The sequence below is a fragment of the Sceloporus occidentalis genome, unplaced genomic scaffold (assembly GCF_023333645.1).
Source record: "Sceloporus occidentalis isolate IW3139 unplaced genomic scaffold, rSceOcc1.0.p SCAF_4, whole genome shotgun sequence".
NCBI lineage: Eukaryota > Metazoa > Chordata > Lepidosauria > Squamata > Phrynosomatidae > Sceloporus > Sceloporus occidentalis.
Genome location: NW_028316984.1, coordinates 27,784,424 through 27,805,124, shown reverse-complemented (window position 1 = coordinate 27,805,124; position 20,701 = coordinate 27,784,424). Strand labels below are relative to the sequence as shown.

At 40.4% G+C, this 20,701-nt stretch overlaps 1 protein-coding gene across 4 annotated transcripts in view; it reads right to left on the bottom strand.

Annotated features, from left to right (window-relative positions):
* TMEFF2 (transmembrane protein with EGF like and two follistatin like domains 2) overlaps window positions 1-20,701 on the bottom strand; it is a 313,434-nt gene that overhangs the window by 127,936 nt on the left and 164,797 nt on the right. For all 4 annotated transcript variants that reach the window (XM_089519557.1, XM_089519554.1, XM_089519555.1 and 1 more), the window contains exon 5: window positions 18,276-18,372. In XM_089519557.1, coding sequence (XP_089375683.1) covers window positions 18,276-18,372 — 97 coding nt within the window. The remainder of the gene's footprint in view (window positions 1-18,275; window positions 18,373-20,701) is intronic.

Genomic DNA, 20,701 nt, shown 5'->3' with positions numbered 1-20,701 from the left:
CCTGTATATGGTGATAATCCCATCATATGCAATGTTTCCTTCCATTGCAAGAGTTTCCCCCCATTATACCTCTGGTGGTATAAATATTGTTTCAAAGCTCTAGCCTATCACTATAAATTTAAAAGGGATCTTGAGATGAGATAATTCACATGTGCTTATCACACTGAGACCGAATTGAAGCAATTCCTGGAAGGTATTTGACAAGTTAATTTTTGAAAAATGAAATTTCATGCCTCTTAGTAACTGGTTGATTTCACTGGCCTAGTTCTTCTTTTGCTTTTTGTCTCATATCTTTTACTAGTCAATGATGACACCTCTCTCAATAAAAAAAGTAATCCAAGGGCCACTATCACCAGTGGGGCGAACTACTTCTTCAGGGCCTCACCTGCTCCATTTTCAAGCCTTACTTTAAAAGAACAGGAAACCAAGATGGCTGACGTGTTAGATGATAACTAGGCGCTTATGTAAAGCAAGTTAAAGTGGCTAATAGAGAAATCATGCATGAATATGAATAAAGCAGGGATCATAAACAAGCAATGTCACTGTGAAGGACAGGAGAGGGAAAATGTGGCAACATCATTATTATCCTGTCTGAGAGGATGAATGCTAAGGATCAAGAGTAATAATTTGTTGTTGTTAAGATCAGCATGGGCTGTTATTTCTCTGCAGCTACAGTGCTTTGGAGCAGTTGGGTTGGGATTTAAATGTGTATAATTAGGTTGGTGGAAAGAAATTCAGTAGCCTGACTAACCCCAGAAAGTGCTGTACTGTGTGTTGGGGCATGCTGCTGAATGGGGAGAAGTGTAGGGCAGGAGGAACCTAAGAATGAGATGATGTTCTTTCCCATGCACTATAGGATGGGTGCAGCTTATATTAATGGATCCTAGATCTAACCCATTTTTTATTTTGTGAGACAAGCAGCCCTTTTATGATTGTACTTTTACTGTCATGGTTGTATCCTATGGAATCATGGGATTGACACCTTGGTCAGAGACTTCAGAGGAGCTCACTGGCTGAGGATTCTAAAGGGTGCTTCCTAACGGTCTTTGGAGGAGGAGTGACACAAAAATGAATGTAATAATATAAGAAAAGTATAGATGCACCTATAAACGCATCCACATCCACTATGTCCCTGCACTAATCAGGAAGAAGAATCCATGAATCACATTCTTTCTTTACTCGTAGTTTCTACAAGCAAGCTTGGCGACACATGATTAATCCATTAATGACATATCTACCAGGAAAATCAACCCAATTTTATGTCATATGTTTTCTATTTTGAAAAAAAAGAAGTGGTATTCTAGGCTTGAGTATGACATGTATCCCTCAATTACATGCCATATGTTTTGAATGAAAACATATTTCATTCAAACATTACACTATGGGCCCTTGTTTCACCCATCTGAAGGAACACATTGGGCCTTCTTTCCAAGTAGATGTTGAGGGCTAGAAAGCTTACCAGGACAAAAAATAGATAGCAGTCCCAATCCATCATCACAAACATGGCTGTATACTCAGAGATCCAAAGCGAGACTTTGAAGGGCTTAAACACCTCAAGCCCTCTGCCTGGATGGAGGAATCTGCCAGTTTCATTTTGTCTGAGAGTTATTATTTTTTTTAAAGTCAAGTCTTTTCTAGCCAATTTACCTAGGATTTCACATATATTGGAAGGTTCTAAAAACAAAACAAAACAAACAAAACAATTGAAATGTCTTGGTCATGCCTATAAAGCAGGGCTAGCTTACTTCTCCAAATGGCATGTGCACCTCTAGCTGATCTATTTAGCAAACACAGAGATTTCTGTTGCATCCTTGCTTCCTTAAGAATACTTACATAAAACTCAATATCAACACAATCCATTTATTGCTAAAATGCTGGTAGGAAATTGGAAAAAGTATAAATAAGACACATTGCTTGTGATCCCATGCCCCTGAAGGCACTGTAAGGCTCAAAAGCCTGCTCTGTTCACAGCCTCATAAAACTGAAGCAATAAATGTCAACTCTTTTCTTGATTGCACATTAAGCCAATCGGCTTTTTATTGCAACTAAATAGGCCGTCATCAAGGCACCAGTCATTTTACTACTAGAGCATGACTCCAACAAAAATGCATAGGCTGATGGGATACATTGTGTGTGTGTGTCATGGGAAGAATTATTTTTCATATGCATACAAACATGCACACATGTGAATGAATGAAATCGACAGGTTTCAGAAGAAGAAGAAGAAGAAGAAGAAGAAGAAGAAATGAATTAAAGGAAAGAAAACCAGCCTGCTCCCTGAGTCAATGCTAGAGAATTTTGGGAACTGTGGTTTTGTGAAACCTTTAGCCTTCTCTGTCAGAGAGCTGTGGTGCCACAATATGCTACAAGTCTCAGGATTCCCTAGAACTCCCTCTGCCCGTACTACCTGTTCTCCCATTAGTTTAGGGCTACAGTTCAATTCTGAGAGGGAGGCATTTTATTTGCAAAATCTGACTATTTCAAAGTATCGAGCCATGTTCTCTAAAGCTAGATTTAATGTAATTCCCTCAGCGGTGCTAGAGGGTCGCTTCAAGGGAATCCCCTATCATGAACGGGTTTGCCCTTGTGGTGAAGGCTCTATTGAGTCTTTAGAACACGTTCTATTCTTTTGTACCTTCTATAAAGATGAGAGGTCAAGATTAATTTTTTCCCTCCTGCTCAAGTTCCTGGGTAGACCAAACAGCTGGTACATGGAGTACCTGTTAAATGTTTCTAAGAAAAGCAAAACGGAAACAGTGGCTAAGTTTCTTTTTTCTGCTGTTAAAATACGTAAGATCATGTGTCAAACTAAATGAACAGTCTTGTTTTTTGCATTTTGTATAGTCAAACAAATATCCACCTTGGGCTTGTGTTTTATGGTTTAGTATCATTCAATATATCTGAGAGTGTTTTTGTATATACATAAATGCACATACCATGAGCATGTTATGAACATCTATTTTATAGTTTTATTTTAACAAGTTCACGTGTTTTAAATGTTTTACATGTTTTATATACATTTTTGCTGTTTAATGGTCTGTTGGCTGAAATAAAGTTGAATTTGAATCCGCCCCCCTCAGAACTGAGCCAGGGCAATTAAAGCGGTCTCAAACTGGATTATTTAAGCAGAGTGTTTTGGACCTTAGAGAAGCAAGGAAACTGTAATGTTGTTCAGCATGCATTCCGTTCTTCTTAGACACTGAGGAAATGGTTGCTGCAGAAAATACAAAAAAATAAAACAAAACAAAACATGCTTTTCTGTTTTCCCCTAGAAACAATGTCTCTTTCACCTCATCTAATCCCTGACTGTGTACACATCCAATGGTCAGAGCTAGGTGACCATTTTGTATTTGCTCCCCAAGCCCAAAATCAAAATGCAGCAATCCAAATAAGTATAGTTCCTTATATCATGGGGGTGAAGTTGTCTGTAGGACTGTAGGAGTAGTGGCCTCTCAACAGTGTCTGTGCTGTTTTGTGTATGAATACATTCTGTTTCTGGGAGAAAGACCCTATAGACAACATCCACAGAAAGAGCTTTCAGGGCACCTAACTATTTTTACTTCCTTCACTTTTTCTCACCTGATCCAATGCAGCTTTTCTTCTTGTGCATTGAAATGAATAAAAGTTTGGTGAAGAAACAATTGGTGCTACCAGTTTTTTTCTTCTTGAATAGGATTGGGGGTGGGGGGTGGTGGCTGATGAATTCTTCCATACTTCATCCTTACTCATTATGCTTCTCTTTAGATGTTTTGAAGGTACATTATGGGAAACATGAAAGGTATATAACAATGTAGATTATTGCACTGTTCTTAAATAATAGGATAGATGCAGGATTGAAACAGTAATTGACAGATCTTCTCACATCACATTGTGGCTAGGCAGTAGGTATCCTGTAGTAGTCATTCTGTGCTTCTGCTGCTGCTTTTAATGAATGGGAAAATCCCATGAATAGCTGTCAGTCCCGCAGTTAACTTGTTATTGAAGTATGTCCGATAGGTCATTCCAGGGTAATTGAGAGAGAAGGGGGTTTAAACTGGTTTCACTGCATAGCCCCCATTCCCAATGAAGGCAAGACTTCTTACTCACAAGAAGGCAGGAGAAAGGGGATTTAAACCAGTTTCAGTGCACACAGCCCATCCTCAATGAAGGCAAGACTACTTACTCACTTACTTAATCTCAGATAGCTGACCAGCAAACAGAATAGTAGTGTGATAAGATGTATTGCCAACCTGTCGTCAATTTGCAATTGTATGATAATGTGGAAAAAAATCATCCCTGTTTCAGCTGTTAAAAAAACTGCAACAGCATTGGGAGGGAAGCTTCATGCGCTAATCTCCAATATCCCCATTCTGCAAGGATTTGGATGCTAGCCTTTCAGATCTACCTGCAACTATAGCAGTGGAAAGGAACCCTTGACCTGTGAGCCTGTGGATGTTCCTCACCTGTTCCCAAAGGAGCTTCTCATCCTCTGAAGCCACATTACCTCTTGACAAGCTGGGATGGGATTCCCTACTATGCTTTTTCCTCCCAAACTCTCAGCCGGCATATGTGGGCATTGGCCAAGTCCCATAGTCAATTCCTGCTGGCTCCTCAGTTGGCTTTTGCAAGTGCTAGCTGAGACCATTTTGCTTCCCTTACAAATCCCCCAAGTAGAGAAAGGGGAGGAGGATCACAGCTAGTCTCCATTGGGTAGAAAAAGCTCAATGATGTTCTGGAGATCATCCAACTGTGAGGGTGGGGAAATATGTCAACAAACATGGTTCCCTATCCTGGTGCCACATAACTGTTGTTCCCCATTGAATCTTCTGTTAGAAAGATAGTAGCTTTCCTTCATTATTTCCAGATTGGCTTTCTCTTTCTTTCTGGTAAAGGTCACCTTTGCCCATACAGATCTTGCTTTATCCATCCCATCTTTCTTTATTTTATCACTAGCAAGTTCTTTGTTAGCATACAAATCTCCTCTGACTCATTTGCCATTAACCTTTTCTGGCCAGGCAACCCTATCAATAGATGCAATTTCAGATATAGCAACTGTTACATGCGGTTTCTATTATAATACCTGTGTCTTTTCATCTTCAAAAAATCATTCAAATGCCTCTGTTTTGTTATCCAAATGCCATGCATTAGTATAAGGACATCCAAATTGTTTCTTTTGACTTTGCTCAATTTAACAGATTATTCATAATGATTAGTTGCAAGGAACATTTCGGAAAGTGTGTGTGAGAGAGAGAGGAGGTGGGAAAAAGAGGGCGGTAGGATTCAGCAAGATTCAGAAGCTTGCTGTTAGATATATTTAAAGCTAAACTGATTTAAAATGCATTGGCTTTCAAGACTGTTTACAATGATTTTTTAATTTTTTTTACAAAAATAATTTTCGTGATATCATATCCTAGGGCTCAGGTTTCATAGTTTTCCTCCTCTACTACAGTGGTTCATACTGTTTTGGGACTATAGACCCCTCTGAGAATCTGATGAAAGTTATGAACCTCTCCTCAGGAAAGTATACACAAACATATATTCACAAAACTATTTTATGATATTGGAAACTGATTATCTTCACATAGACCAGTCTAGCACAACCTTCCTAAAATTAACACTTAAAAGGACAACATCTTTCCTTAAAATTCATCATAAGAGACAAAAATTCAAAATAATAGGAAGGAAGTTGAAGAGGAGAAAAAAATCAGTTTGCACCCAGTCTGTGAACACCTTGAACCTCAGGCTAAAAGCCCCAGGATAAGAACCCACCTAAGACGACTTTGTTTAGGGAAGCTTTCTAACTTACAACCTGATTCTGATGGTTGAAAATGTGTTTTATTCTAAAGATACGTTGTTAATTTTATAATTTCCTGCTTTTCACTCTTAGACTGTACACCATAGACAGGCTTTTATTTGGATTTTAATTGCTTACAACACTATACAAATAAATGCTAATACTAATGCTAATAATAATAATAATAATAATAATAATAAAGTCCCTGTTTTTCAAAACATTGAATGTCGTTCTAAAATCTAACGTGTTAGAGTCAGCACTACTGTTGTTTTTTAAAGTAACATTTTAGTCCTTGCACATTACTTTATTTATCAGTAACAAACTGCTAACATTTTAATGCACAGTTAATTAAAAAAAATAACCTTAAGAACTTCCCACCATCCAACATTTAAAGGAATGATGTATAAATGTTACTCATTCTACCCAAAGAATAATGACTTCATTTTACAAACATATTACAATGCAATTTCCTAAGTATAATGTTATGCTGAGATATGTGTTACAACGTTACTTTTAACCCATGATTTGCAAGTTCAAGCTGGTTCAGATGGCCCCATGAAGAGCCCCCATATGACCTTTGTGGTTTGTTTCAAACTCATTAAAAGAAACTGGCTCCCAATGTTCCAATGATATCACGCTATTTATATTCTAGGAGCCATTATATCCAATCCAAAGAGATAAATGCTTGAGACGATAGAGGTCATGAAGTATATTTGGCTCCATCGCAACCTCCTCTTAGTGAGGGTGAAAGGAGATGCGTATGGGTTAAGCAGAGTCCAGATGACACAAAACTTAGCAAACAATTTGAGTGGTGTTTCATTACCCGTACGCAAAAGTAAAAGTGGGGAGGGTAGAAGTTGATTAGAATTTGCTGCATTAGAACTATCCATTTCTATTTTGAATAGTACAGTATAAGGGGCTTGGAGGGATTATAAATGTGCAATTAGAGTTATATAAATTGCAGGACTCTACTGATTGCTATTATGGCTGGATTTTTCCTGATCTGGTGCAAGTGCGTCATATAATTCTTGCACATACTGCTGAATGTAAAGCAGCCAATACCTGTGCAATGTGCATAGACTAGCTCTTGGTATATGAGTGCTAATGCTGCAGCATCCTGCTAAAATGTTCTGGCTAAAATGGGCAGATATGTGAGTGGCTTATTGATGAAATTACCATTTGAACTGAGAAGCTGCCAAAATCAGATATCAGTTTCCTTTATATGTTTTCCTTGCTTTCTTGGAAAATATTTGCCCATAATAAAGATAAATATTGATTGTTTGAGCAATATTGATTTTAGGAGGTAGTTGCTGCTGACAGCTGCATTATTTGTACAAATGTCTATACTCTTTCAATGAAGTTTAGATGCATGCAAATTTAGTTTGAGCATCTTGATGTGGGGTTTTACTTGCTGAATTGGCATGGAATAGAATTTGCATATAATGTGTGGCTGCAATTAGAGCAGAAATATGAAGTTAAGGGTTTTTGTATGTGGGTTTCTTTGGCATTTTTTCTCCTGGCATCTTGGTAGTGGACATTTTTCTTTTTGTCAGGATGACTACTCTAATAACATTGTGATCCCATGGTTCCCTAGAATAGCATCCCAGGAGTGGTAAATTATGTCAGATCTCTGCTTCCAATCTCTGCACCCTCAAAATTTATGCAGATACTTATGGTTATCACTGTGGAAACTACTGTATTATTTTTGCAAGTGCTGCATGCTGTTGAAAATGTTATAAACAATAGAGAAGGGACATGAAACACATTTTTGCATGTAAAAATGCATGCTAGTGTATGGCCACCTTGTTGATAAATGTGTACATTTTGCATATTATTTTCCACCTAAAATCTGCCAGAGTGAAAACAAAATCCAGCAAGAGCATTCTTTAGATGACTGTCTGGATGAGAGTTTGTGACCTGTTGAAATATCTGCGAGATTATTTATATTTGATCGCTACATCACTACTCAGAGGTACTGAAATACCTGGATTTTACACTAGATTATTTCCCTCCTATTAAAAAAAAGAGAGGAAATTTGGTTCCGAAAAAAGGGGGCTGATAATTCTCAGCCTTAGCTGAAGGCAATGGCAAAATCTCCCCTGAACAAATCCTGCCACGAAACCCCCAGAAAAACCCTTAGAGTCTCCAGTGTTGGAATCCCCCCCCCCAGCTCTGCCCATGATTCTGCCGCCATTAGGACTTCTGTGTAAGTAAAATAAAAGCTGTACCTGTATTAAATCAGAATCCATCAGAGTTTGGAAAGTTAATTTTTATACATGATTTCTTATTTTTGTCCAAAAAATTGGGGGAATTCTGGAAATGCATCATGAAAGCATTTTTAATTCCCCAAAATAATAAGGAAGACATTTTTAACTCCAAAAAATAATAAGGGAGAAATGTTTACTTGCTAGATGGTGTGTGTGTGTGTGTGTGTGTGTGAGACAACATTAATTTTGGATCCTCATATATGTTATGACAGGGAGATCTTTCATATATGTTACAACAGGAAGATTCCCACCCCCCAGTCCACCTTCAATAACCTGGTAGTACATTTGTTTGAATCTCCTAGAAAGAAAATCACTTTTAGAATTCACTGTGTTTAGTTATTGAACTCCTTCCATTTTTATAGCTTACAAGTAGTCCAAAAGACAGGCAGTTTCCAGTCTTCTTGACCTGTAACATAAATTTAAGACTTTGGATATGGCTTTTTGACACGGTCATGCACTGACATTAAGCCATTTTACAAGATGAAAAGCCACTTCCTTTGATATGTTCTATTTATACACTCTCCAAGAGCTCTGATATGTGTGTGTGTGTGTGTGTGTGTGTGGTTGGGTGAGAAGAGGATGATCTCTGAACTACTTCTCAGTACTCAAAACCATAATGCTTCACTTTACTTTTTGTTGTTGTAGTTGTTGTTGGAGAGGAATGGTGTGACAATGAATCACCCCCGTCATCTCAAGTCAATTATTTTCTTAGCAAGCACAGGAATCAAGCCCAAAGCAAGCATGGTGAATGCCCGATTTACCAATAGATTACAATGTAGTGCTTAATAAATGGGTGCAACCACTGGCCTGCTTGAAATATTCATGAAGCTTACGCTAGGACAAAATGCATTAAATGTGGGAATAATGCCAGTAATGTATGATCCTCTTACAGACAAGGAGCTTTCACAGATTAAAAGAAGCAAGACGTTAAAGACTTTTAAACTGAACAGTCTTTGTTTTTAACAGAGTGAAGGATGTTCACTAATGGAATGCCAAATTGTTTGTGTGTACATGTGCACACACGTAAGTTTTGCTCTCTCGATAAGAAAAATATGCTAAAGCTCTGGTGTGTGGAGTTACCACCTCCATTAAAAGATCAGGGTTGATGTTGCCTGGAAGCAGAGTAGCTAAGGACTGTTCAACACACTTTATGGCAGAAAGCCCAGTTTTGCTAACAAATGTACCTGCAATAATAAAAATAATAAAAAAGCAACACACCACCCTTCATATATTACAGTCTGCACCCATTTACTGCCATGAAAATAATCCTAAAGGTTTGCTGATGGCAGAGAAGGGAGGAGGAGATCAAAATATGCTAATTCTTTAGGATTTAATTTATCTCAGTTATTTATTAAGACTTTAGATGTTCAAAGCACCCATATAAAGAACCATTCATTACATCCAGAAATAGCACTCCCGTTCACATGTTTCGCTAGGAGAGGGGAGAACCAAACTGTTATTCATTTAACCTCCAGTGAAAACGGTGTCTGAAGGACACTCCCCATAGTCATACCCCTAGGAGATACCAAACATGCAGGCAGTGGTTTTGATCCATATCAACAGTGATGTATTCAAGTCTTTTACTCCAATTCTCAAGTCAAGTCTCAAGTCTCTGTCTTCAGGTCTCAAGTTGAGTCTCAAGTCCTGGCAAGATACTTTCAAGCCAAGTCTCAAGTCTGCAAGCCAACTTTAACAGGAAAAAAAAAGATGGGATAGTGGTATATGTGTGTATGGGGGGGGGGGGGCAGAGTTTCAATAACTATAAAATCAAGAAGATGTGCACAAAAATAGGTTAAAAAATAATGATAGGCAATTTATCAAGATATCATTTTAGAAAAATGAGGCCTACTTAGCAGCCCATCCCTGCTGCACATCAGAGGAACCTTCTAAAGCTTTTCCTAGGAGCCACAGGCAAGACTCATCCCTATGGAACAGGGCATGGGGATTTTCAGTAGGGCAACATAAAATACCACTTCCATCACATGGATCAATAGGCACAAAGCAATGAGTTCAAAGGAGGAAAAATCTTTTCTGTTCTGAAATGTTTCTGGATATAGTTAGGCTAGCAAGTTGGTCACTAAAAATATACAAGTCACAAGTTGAGTCAGTGCATCATTTGTTGTGGAGCTGAGTCCAAGTCGAGTCAGTGAAGGGCTTTGAGTCTGACCAGAGTCTGAGCCAATCGACTTGAGTCTACATCACTGCATATCAACACATCATTTCAATCAATTTTCATCTCCATAAGAAGCATGTTTCTTGTAAAAGCAATGGATCTTAATTGCTCATTTAAGACCAAGTGATTTCCCCAAATCCTTTGCATTACAACAGGGATCACTCTCCATGATATATTGTTCTTGGGAAAATCTGCACCTCCCTCCCAACAACCTGCTCTTGTGAGAATTGCAGGTAAACTCAGAAAGGCCATTAAAGCCTGAGAGGAGTCTCAGATGTTAATCAGAAAGCTTCAGCCTCCCAGGTCTGACTCCACTACAGTTAGGCGGGTTACAGACCGCCCATTTGGGGCGGGATGTACCCGCCCCTTTCCCCGGTGTATCGGGGCCTCAGTGGCCAGAATGGCAGCTGCTGAGGCCTCGATCCGCCGCTTTTCAGGCTGTGGGGAAGCGGCGAAACGCTGCTTCCCCACAGCCTGAAAAGGGGTGTCCTTGGGGCTTCAAGCCCCAAGGACACCCCACAGCGGTGGGGAGGAGGAGAAAGGGGCCGCTTGGCCCCTTTCTCCCTTGCTTCGTGGGCGCAGCCATCTAAAGGCTGCGCCCAGCGACGCAAAGCAGCGCTGCAAACCAGGAAGGAGCTCTGAAACGGAGCTCCTTCCTGGTCCACGCAAAGGGCGCACTAAGCGCCCTGGCACAGAGCGAGGACATCACGTACGCGCTGCCCGTATAGAGGCGGCGCGGCCGTGACGTCCTCATGGCGGTGGCTGTCTGGAACGGCCGCCGTCATTTTTTACACACAGAGCACGTATTAGGGAGGTGTGGAAGCACCGCACCTCCCTAACCCTAGTACGCGCTCCGCGCGTACTTTAATGGCAGTGTGTAACCCGCCTTAGTCATCCCTACGTATAGATTAGCCTGAATTATTTGATAAATTTTCAAGAGGATGAGGAATCACAGGGTTTGCATATAGTCCACAACAGTGCTACTCAAGGTGGTGGTCCATGAACTGATGCTGGTCCCTGAGCCATTAGCTACATGTCTGCTGGGAGTTTCCAGGAGACACAAAACAGTTGGAGCTCATGGTTATAAATATGGTACCCATTCCTTGCACATTAGGGGAGAAATGCTGGTTCCCTACATCATATAGCATGAGAAGCACAGGTTTAGAGCTCCTAGAAAAGGCTCACTTCACCCTGGAAGTTGAGTGATGGAGAATCTAATTTCATCCATTATCACCCTGTTTCAGCATTTTCTTCCCACTCCCAAATCCAGGGAAGAGTTAATTGTCCCATACCAGGTGACTATAGCAGAGTGCTCATTCTTGACTTGAACAATTATGTATGCCATATTTGATCCACAGTCTGAATGGGACTTTCATAGCCCCCCTCCCTTCTGAACAGCTACTGCAGTAATTTGTATCTAAATCAGACAATGATAATGAATAGTGACAACAGTGAGTATTAATTTTGCTGAGTGGGATTTGGCAGAAACGTTAGGGAAGAGTTTGAATGGGGACAAGAGGCTGCAAAAGCACAAGCTGTAGCTGTGCTGAATAATATTAATTGTTCTTTTAAATCAACCCAGCCACATCTGTTGGCACACCTGCACCTTCTTTCTTCCCAGGCATGCTAAGAGTGGGTGAAAAGCTGCCACATGTATTATTCTGTGCTCATAGTGATTTGTCAATGTGGTAGCTACAGTAGGGACCTGTGATACAAAGCGAAGCTCCAAGGCTCCCGTTCATCCTGTTGTAATCAATACAATCATGGTGGCTTAAGCTCTTTCACAACTTTAGATGCAAAACAATGTACTGCACATTGCCCCCGCACGGCACAGGGTCTGCCTCTGTGGTTTGCACAACAGCACAGCCGTCCAGCCATCCAAGTAAAAAGCCTCTGCAGGTGGGCAGCAGTGGCGTTGGTGCTTCCATACCCTCCTTGCTATGGGAAGAATTTTTATTCAAGCAGGCTTTTAAAGTAATTGTGCCAGATAGGCTTTTATACAGGGTGTATGTTCTAATTATGTAATCAACCTTTCTAGGTTTTTATAAATTTATATTGTTTTTTTAGCTAGTTGATTTTAATTTTCTTTACAAAGTTTTTAAATGGTTTTATTTGTGAGGCACACTGGGTCTCTTTCTGGGAGAAACACAGAATTGAAATGAAATAAGTAGATAAAATAGAAGGGGAAAAAACACATGGTGACAGCAGCAATGGTGACTCTAGCAGGCCTTGCATGCCACCAAAGGAGAAGAGAGAACATGGTCATTGGCTATTTTATCAATCCCTTCCTCCCAGGGGTATTGGGGCAAATGGAACTATGGAAAGGTGGATTGGGAAAACTGCCTGTGCTGTAGCACAAGAGATTTTCTTGGTTACCCCTCCCAAAATGCCTTATCACCCAGAAAGCTGCTGCTTTCACCTCATTTGGGGTGTGTGCAGGGAATGCTAGAACAATCACTACCGCCTTCCTTTCCTCATGCCATGGCAGGCAGAGTGCAGAGGTGACACTGCCACCACCAATCTCCTCTCCTGGCACAGTGGGAGTTCACAGTGAGCACCGCAGAGGTTGCTCTGTAAAACTGATGGGGATTCTTTTCTCTTATTCCTTGAATCACCCCTCTGTACATTTGCAGACTGTTCCAAAGGCTTCCCCCGCTGTTTTTAAATCCAAATTGAAAACTTTTTTGTTGTCTAAAACTTTTGGAATTTCAGATTAATGTTTATATCGTTAGTATATCTGATTATCTGTACTGCCTAGTTTGCTTTATTTTGCTTTATTTCCCACTGTATTTGAATATTGTATTTTAGTATTTTATATTATTGAAAAGTTACATTTTATTATCTAACTGTAAATTGCCATGAACATGGATAGCACTACATAAACAATCATCATCTTTATCAACATCATCATCTCCTGGGGCAGGGGAAGGAAAGGGGAGTGGAATGAGAAAAATGGCTTGCCTGGCCTCCTGAGCAGGAAGGAGAGCACCATTTCTGTGGGTATGCAGCAAACAACCATTTTTGGAAGAATGCACTATTTTCTGCATTAAAAAGGTTTTTGGGTGTGATAAATTGATTTCCACATATCTGAAAATTTTGTAAAGTAGTCCAATAATGCACACACACACACACACACCCCCAGTCAAACAGCAGCTTATCTTTTTTCTCCAGTTGAAATACACTTTCTCAATAAGGATAATGCAATAGGAATAAACTCTTCTAGAACATGGCCACATAGCCTGAAAACCCAACAAAAAGCTATGGATGCTGGCCATGAAAGCTTTCGACTTCACAAAGGATGACACAATTTGTGAATATTCTTTACATCCTACAGTGGAGATGCATCCCAGAAAAATGGCACTCCTAATTTTGGTTGGAGGGCACTAGACTGGTGAGTGAATGCAGACTTTGATGTTTGCCACCTTCTAAGACCAAATTTGTGCACACAGTAAAACAATCCATATAAAAACTCAATAATACAACTTTAGAGACACTTGGCCCTCTATATCCACAGATAATTCATCCACAAATTCAACCATCCACAGCTTGGAAATACCCCCCCCCCAAAAAAAAATCCCCCCAAAGCAAATCTTGATTTTGCCATTGTATTTAATACAATATGTAATGTTTACAATGGCTGAGTGTCCTTCCTTGAGCATCCACAGATTTTGATATCCACAGGGAGTCCAGAACCAAACTCCAGGAGCTATCAAGAGCCCACTGTAATGGCTGGGGAAAGCCAAACCAACAAGGTCAGTTTTCAGTAAGTAACTAGAAGTTGCTAGCACTGGATCTTGCCATACTGCAGAATGGAGATCATTCAACAGGATGGATTCCATCACAGAGAAACTCAATTTCAATGTTGCCACCTAGGCCAAATGAACATCTGCAGTCTTCAGCATAAATATCAGGGCTTTCCATAAAGAGCAAAATGGTATACTGGTGGACTGGTATGGGGGAGCTATTGTTTTGAAGTAACCTGGTTCCTGAGTTGGTTAAGGCTTTGTATAATAATAAATCCAGCTAAAAATTAGTTTAGTAGCAGATTGACAGTCAGTGCAGATTCTTCAACACAGATGTAATATGCAGACCTTGGAAAACCTTTGATTAAAGTTCCCATAATCCCCCAGCCAGGATGGCAGGCAATATCTGGACAGTAAGGCGTCTCAGTCAGCAACGTGTTTACTGCATTCTGCTTTAGTTGCAGATTCTAGGCCAGAGTGTTCCCAATGGACTTATTCACAATCCATAGGAGAGACTGTAACACTGTGAACAGCATGATGAGTGGGTTTTCCCAAGTAAGAGTGGCTCCTATTTTTGTGCCTGTGTAGGTGGAGGCAGAACATGGAGGGGTTTCAAATTGACTTGAACTCCAGCATTTTGTTGCATCTTAAAAGAAATTAAATACGGTTTGCATGTTACAACAGACAATAAAAAACTACACTTGTAGTTTGTGTATGAAAATGATTATGGGTGGGGTTTTTGGGAGGGGTACAATTGATGGTCTGTGGTCCAAGTGGAGGGACAGATACTTCATTCTACAGGGGTGGATCTTCTGTTCTCATTGCTCAGATAATGGGCGGCTTGTATTGTTGTTGTGAGTCTTCACGTCATTTCTGACTTATGGTGATGTTAAGGCAAACCTATTAAGGTGGTTTCTCAGCAGGATTTGATGTGAAGGGGTTTCCTACTGCCTTCCTCTGAGGGTGACAGATTGTGATTTGCCCAAGATCACCCAGTGGTTTTCCAGGCTTGAGTAGTGATTTGAACCTTGGTCTCCCAGAGTCCAAGTCTCATTTTAAAGTATGATATAAAGGCGTGGTACAGATCTCCCAAAAAGGGAGGCCTGTCGGCGCCTTTTTCCCCCCACAAGGAAGCTGCAGCTGCCAAACTGCACGGCTTCTTTGCAGAGGAAAAAGAACCTGTGAAAAGTGGGTTCTTTTTGTGCTGCCATCGTGATGTCCAAGTGCGCCAATGTCGCACTCATGATGTCACAAGCGTGTTGCGACGTGCGGACACTATGCGTCCATCACGTAACAATGGCAGCACCCATATACACGGGGGCACCGCCATTTTTATGGCGCTGTGCCATACTAGGGTTAGGGACTGTACGGTTGCCCTGCCATAGTTAAAGAAAAGTTGGCAAACCTGTCTTAGCTGTTGGGGCATAAGGTCTCATTGCTTCTTGTGGTGACAGTGATAACAATGCCAAATTTATATTTATACTAATCTTTAATTAATTTTCAACACTTCTATGCAGTGGGCACTTGTTATCTGCTAGGGAAGTGGTCCCCAAATTGTGCTCTTTAAGAGATTTTGGACTTCATCTCCCAGGATCCCACACTACTGGCCGACATGGCTGAGGCTTCTGGGAGCCGAAGTCCAAAATCTCTTAAAGGACAGTTTGGGAACCACTGTGCTAGGGTTTTCTTCCAGGACCCTCCATGGATACCCAAATTCATGGATCTCAAGTCACATTATATACAATGGTGTAGTACAATGTTGCTCCTTATATAAAATGACAAAGTCAAGGTTTACTTTCTCTCTCTCTCTCTCTGTCTGTCTGTGTGTGTGTGTGTATCAAGCTGTGGATAGTTGAATCCATGGGTGAACAATCTGTGGATATGGAGGGATGACTGTACTTTTAATCACATGATGGCATAGAACCAAGAAAATAGGAGACATACAAATCTGTTGACTTCCAGGTGACCTGACCTGGTCACTTATTCTGTTCTTGAAAAAATGCCTTGCTGCCTTTTGAGATGCGGGCATATAGCATCTTTCCTAGCAATTTACCTCCTATACCTCCCACTTCCTTAAAAATGGGTTTTATGTAGCAATCCTCAGAGGTTAGAAATGCCCATTGGGGGTGACAGCATGGCTACTGGGATTCTGCAGGTGTAGGAATAATTTTTCCAAGCTCTATAATACTCCCAGGTATCTGGCAGAAAGTACCATTGGACTGAATGAGACTTGCTTTTGAGTGATATGTTGTAGCATTGCACTGAGTGTGGAAAGGCCGACCTGTCAATAAAGATGGAGCACTTCACCTCCCATAGTCATTATGCAGCTCTTAACAGGCTAAGATGCTTCAAAGGAGTAGAATCAGAAATCAGCACAAGTTTCCTGCTGTAAGGGGATTACTGCTGGCATATAGTGAGTCAATAATTTTTTTCTCACTCCCTTGGTTAGCTTGACATTTATCAATAATGTCCAGCTCTTACAGCTGTGTGCATGCATGCATGCCGTCCTCACTTGCATGTTATTCTGTAACCAATTACTCACATGTTGGGAAATATTGTACATATGTTCACCTGTTTTCCAGGACATTACTTATGGATTCTAACTGAACGATTCCCCCATCCATGAAAATGCCTAGGGAAATCATTGCCAATTTGTTTTGGAATATCAATTTTTTTTTAAAAAAAAAAAGTCCACACCCACCTCCACTGAGATTTTGCTTGAATTAAACACTGTTCACTCAGATACATGTATACATCCATCAGTTGGATCTCATTGTGCATATATGTAGCTGTATAAATGGCATTTCTTTTCGTTATGTGCAGACTTTCCATTTGATCTTGAGGGTGGCTGATTTGCAAGAGGAAATAATGATTGCAGACACCTCTGCCCTAGGCTGCAGAGGCTAGGGATGGGTGGACTGAGTTGAAAGGAAGAAGAAAGATATGCACGGCTGAACAGAATGAAACAGGCCTGCACAACTTGTGGCTCACTGAGGCAATGGTCCTATATACTTATGTTGATAAATTCAATGACACTCCTACGGCAAGTATAATATTGCACTGTATCCCTGTGCAGTGGCTAACTAGAGTGCTACTTTTAAGAAAATTGCATCCTAAAGTATTACCCAACCACTGAATAGTTACAGAGCACTTTAGCCTCTCAGATGCATTCTTTATCAAAATGATTTCTCATGTTCTCAATAGTGGCAGACATCTTGTGCTTTGCTTTGAATAGGTTCTGTACAAAATTAGCATGTGTGAGAAGAGATAATCATACAGCTACACAGAATTTTTGTGTGAGAAAACAGTATTTCTGTGCAGTAAACAATCTTTTCTGTGCAAGAGATAATTTTGTTGTATTTTAGGATTTAGAAGTGTTAGAAAATCCTGTCTCTTACCAGTAAATCCTCTTTTCTGTGCAAAAAAGCTATGTGTAATTTTTTCACAAAATAAGTCCACAACTACAGCATTTTCTGTGCAGAAACAAATATTTCTGGACACAAAGATTACTTTCCATGCATAAAATGTTGTTTTCTGTGCAACTCTTGCTGCCCTATGTGTGAATTTTGTGCAGAATTAAGTCCCAAACTGCAAATATTTTATTCAGGCCTGGATTCTTTTCATCAGGCACATATATGGTTTTTCAACCATTTTAAAATATTCTTTTCATCCTCATTTGAGAGCCAGGCACCACTTAAAAACAGGCAAACCTGTTATGACATAGACACACCCCTTCCTTCCTACTGAGGTCTAAGCTTAGTCTGTGGGAACATTACTTATTATCTCAACACTCCATCTGTGGAGAAGGTCATCTCATGATCAAATATGAATGTGGGGGAAAAAACATCTATGTATTCATGGACAGCATAACACAGGAGCCTATATGCAATCCATAACCAATCTATAATCTGTGTTTTTTTGTGGGTTTTTCGGGCTATGTGGCCATGTTCTAGAAGAGTGTCTTCCTGATGTTTTGCCAGCATCTGTGGCTGGCATCTTCTCTGAAGATGCCAGCCACAGACACTGGTGAAACATCAGGAAGAAACCCACAAAAAACCATGGATGCTGGCCACGAAAGCCTTCAACTTCACATTGAAAATCTATAATATGTTTTGGTAGGCCGGGGGTTGCACTAAAATAGGTTATGTACTTAGTGTACATGCAGATATGCTTATGCAAAGGAGACCGTGAACATGGAGAGAGCTGGAGAGACAAAGTAAAGATGATTCTGCTCCCACCTCAAAGGCATGGAAGACAAAAGTTGTGTAAGGAAAAATCAAGTTTGTCAGAACAAAAATTATAGCAATAGGTTTCTGTACCAGACATCCTCTGCATCTTCATCACACTCTGCCCCAAATTGACAAATGTCACATGTGGAGGTTTCTTTTTGAACAGTTTCTCCAGAACCTTCACTGCCTACAAAAAGAAAAAGGAAAAAAGACAGAAAGCAAGCAGGAAAGTGTCAGTTTGTTAGCCCATAACTTGTAACTCCATCAACAGAGAAAATTATCCACATTTGTATATTGCAAAATTAGGAATGTAAATCTTTGCTTTTAAAACTCCGCATTCTGAATTTTGTATATTTTGAATCTCTATTTTCTTCTTGAATTACATTTGATCTGCATTTTCATTTTATGCTTGCATTTTGTTTGATGTGTGCTTATATTTTGTTCTTCCATGTGAGTATAAAAAAATTCAAGGGTTCTCCTCAGTGGATACGTTTATAAATCCTTTTATGCAATTGTTTTAGATGTTTGAGGGCCTTTGGCTGCTGACACACTGCAGAATTAATGTAATTTGACACTACTTTAACTGTCATGGCTCCATCCTATGAAATCCTGAAGTTTGTAGTTTGATGTGGCACCAGAGCTCTCTGATAGAGAAGGCTAAATATCTCACAAAATTACAAATCCCAGAATTACATAGCTTTAAGCCATGGCAGTTAAAGCAGTGTCAAACTGCATTAATTCTACAATACAGATGCAAGCCTTCAGTGTGAATATTTCACAAAGAGGTGGTGTGTGTGTGTGTGTGTGTGTGTGTGTGTGTGTGTGTGTGCAAACCCTCTTTTCTGCACAAACCCCACCATTTCTCTGGGAAAACATTTTCCTGATGACAAAAAAGTTAAATTATTAATCCATTTGTAAAGTTCCCATTCATGCAGAGTCATGCCCTTGTAGACACATATTTGAGTCATCTCCAGATGACCACTTTAAAGGATAGGATAGAGATGAAAGCTCATTTCCTGCCTTTTCCCAAATGGATTGTCAATTATTTGTGTTTCAAAAGCTTTTATTTTTCATACATCTCTTGCCTCCTTCCAGGCTAGTGGTGGAAACAATTGTGGGGTGGAAGAAGCTGGGGCAATGTGCCCAGATGCCAGATAAAACCCAACCAACAAAATAATATGGCATCGCAGGCAAAGCCAGCTCCTCCTCCTCTCCCCAAAACTTTTTCCCAGGGCAAATCACACTCAATGTTGGGGCTGTTGCTCCCCTTTCTGGTAGGGCTCATATTTTGTGCAGCCTTGCCTATAGTCACACATGACCCATGCATACCCTCCAACATTTCACAGATGAAAACTAGAACATATGTGGCCAAGCAACATTATATTAGAATGTAGTGAACATGACAAAATGTATTAATGAGGAAGAACACACAAACTAGGAGAAGCTGCTGCTGTTTGCTTTTGTTTGAGCATCATAGGAAGGGACAGAATCGGGCAACTTCCTCTCTTTTTCCTCTTACTGAATTCACTGAGTACAAACTACTTTTGCACTTCAAACTCAGTTTGCAAGAACTGAAATCACCTGAACAGGAAGTGAGGAGAGTGGAAGGAAGAGAGGAAACTGGGACAGTTGAAAAGCAGCTGAAAAAGTGGGAGGGTTAAGCAGGACTGCCAAATTGGGACACTTGGAGGGTATGCACACAGAGAGTTTGCCAGACACTGTGTAGGGCTTATGTCACAAGATTGTGATAATGTTCACTGCCTCAGTTCAAATGGTGTGTGATGGGAGAAAATGCAAGCACACACCATGGCTGTTCCTCATCTCCCCCTTTGTTACAGCTTTTGGGGTGTACTGTTGCACACCTAAAATACACATAGAAGCCCCTTTGTGTTGAGCCAGTGAGTCCAGGTGCCAGATGGGAGTGGGGAGGAGATGGACACCCAGGCTGTAAAGACCCCTCTTAAAATAAGATCCAATCTCCTCCTCCTTCTCCTCTAGCTCTACATGCCATGAGACTTGTCTCTCTTCTTGGAGACCCAGGGAAGTATAGCACAGTTTACACATTCATTAAAGAAAAATGGAATTACATTTAATTAAAAAAAACAAAACACCAGCTCTAACATGCTGTTTGGGTTAATGTGCAATCCATGACATCACAACATCAAACACAATAAGGAACAACAAGATGAGTATTGGCAAGAGAAGTGTGACCCTGTTGGTACTTTTGGACCTCCCAGTGGCATTCAATACCCTCGGCCATGGTATCCTTCTGGAACGCCTGGGAGAATTGGGAACTGGGGGCACTGTACTTCTCTCAGGCAGGTTCCAGATGGTAGTGGTTGCAGATAGTTGTTCCTCTAAAAGGGAACACAAATATGGAGTCCCTCAGTGCACAATACTATCCCCAATGTTATTTAACATTTATATGAAGCCACTCAGAGAGATCATCTGGAGACATGGGGCGGGGTGCTATCAGTATGCTGATGACACCCAGATATACTTATCCATGCCTTGGA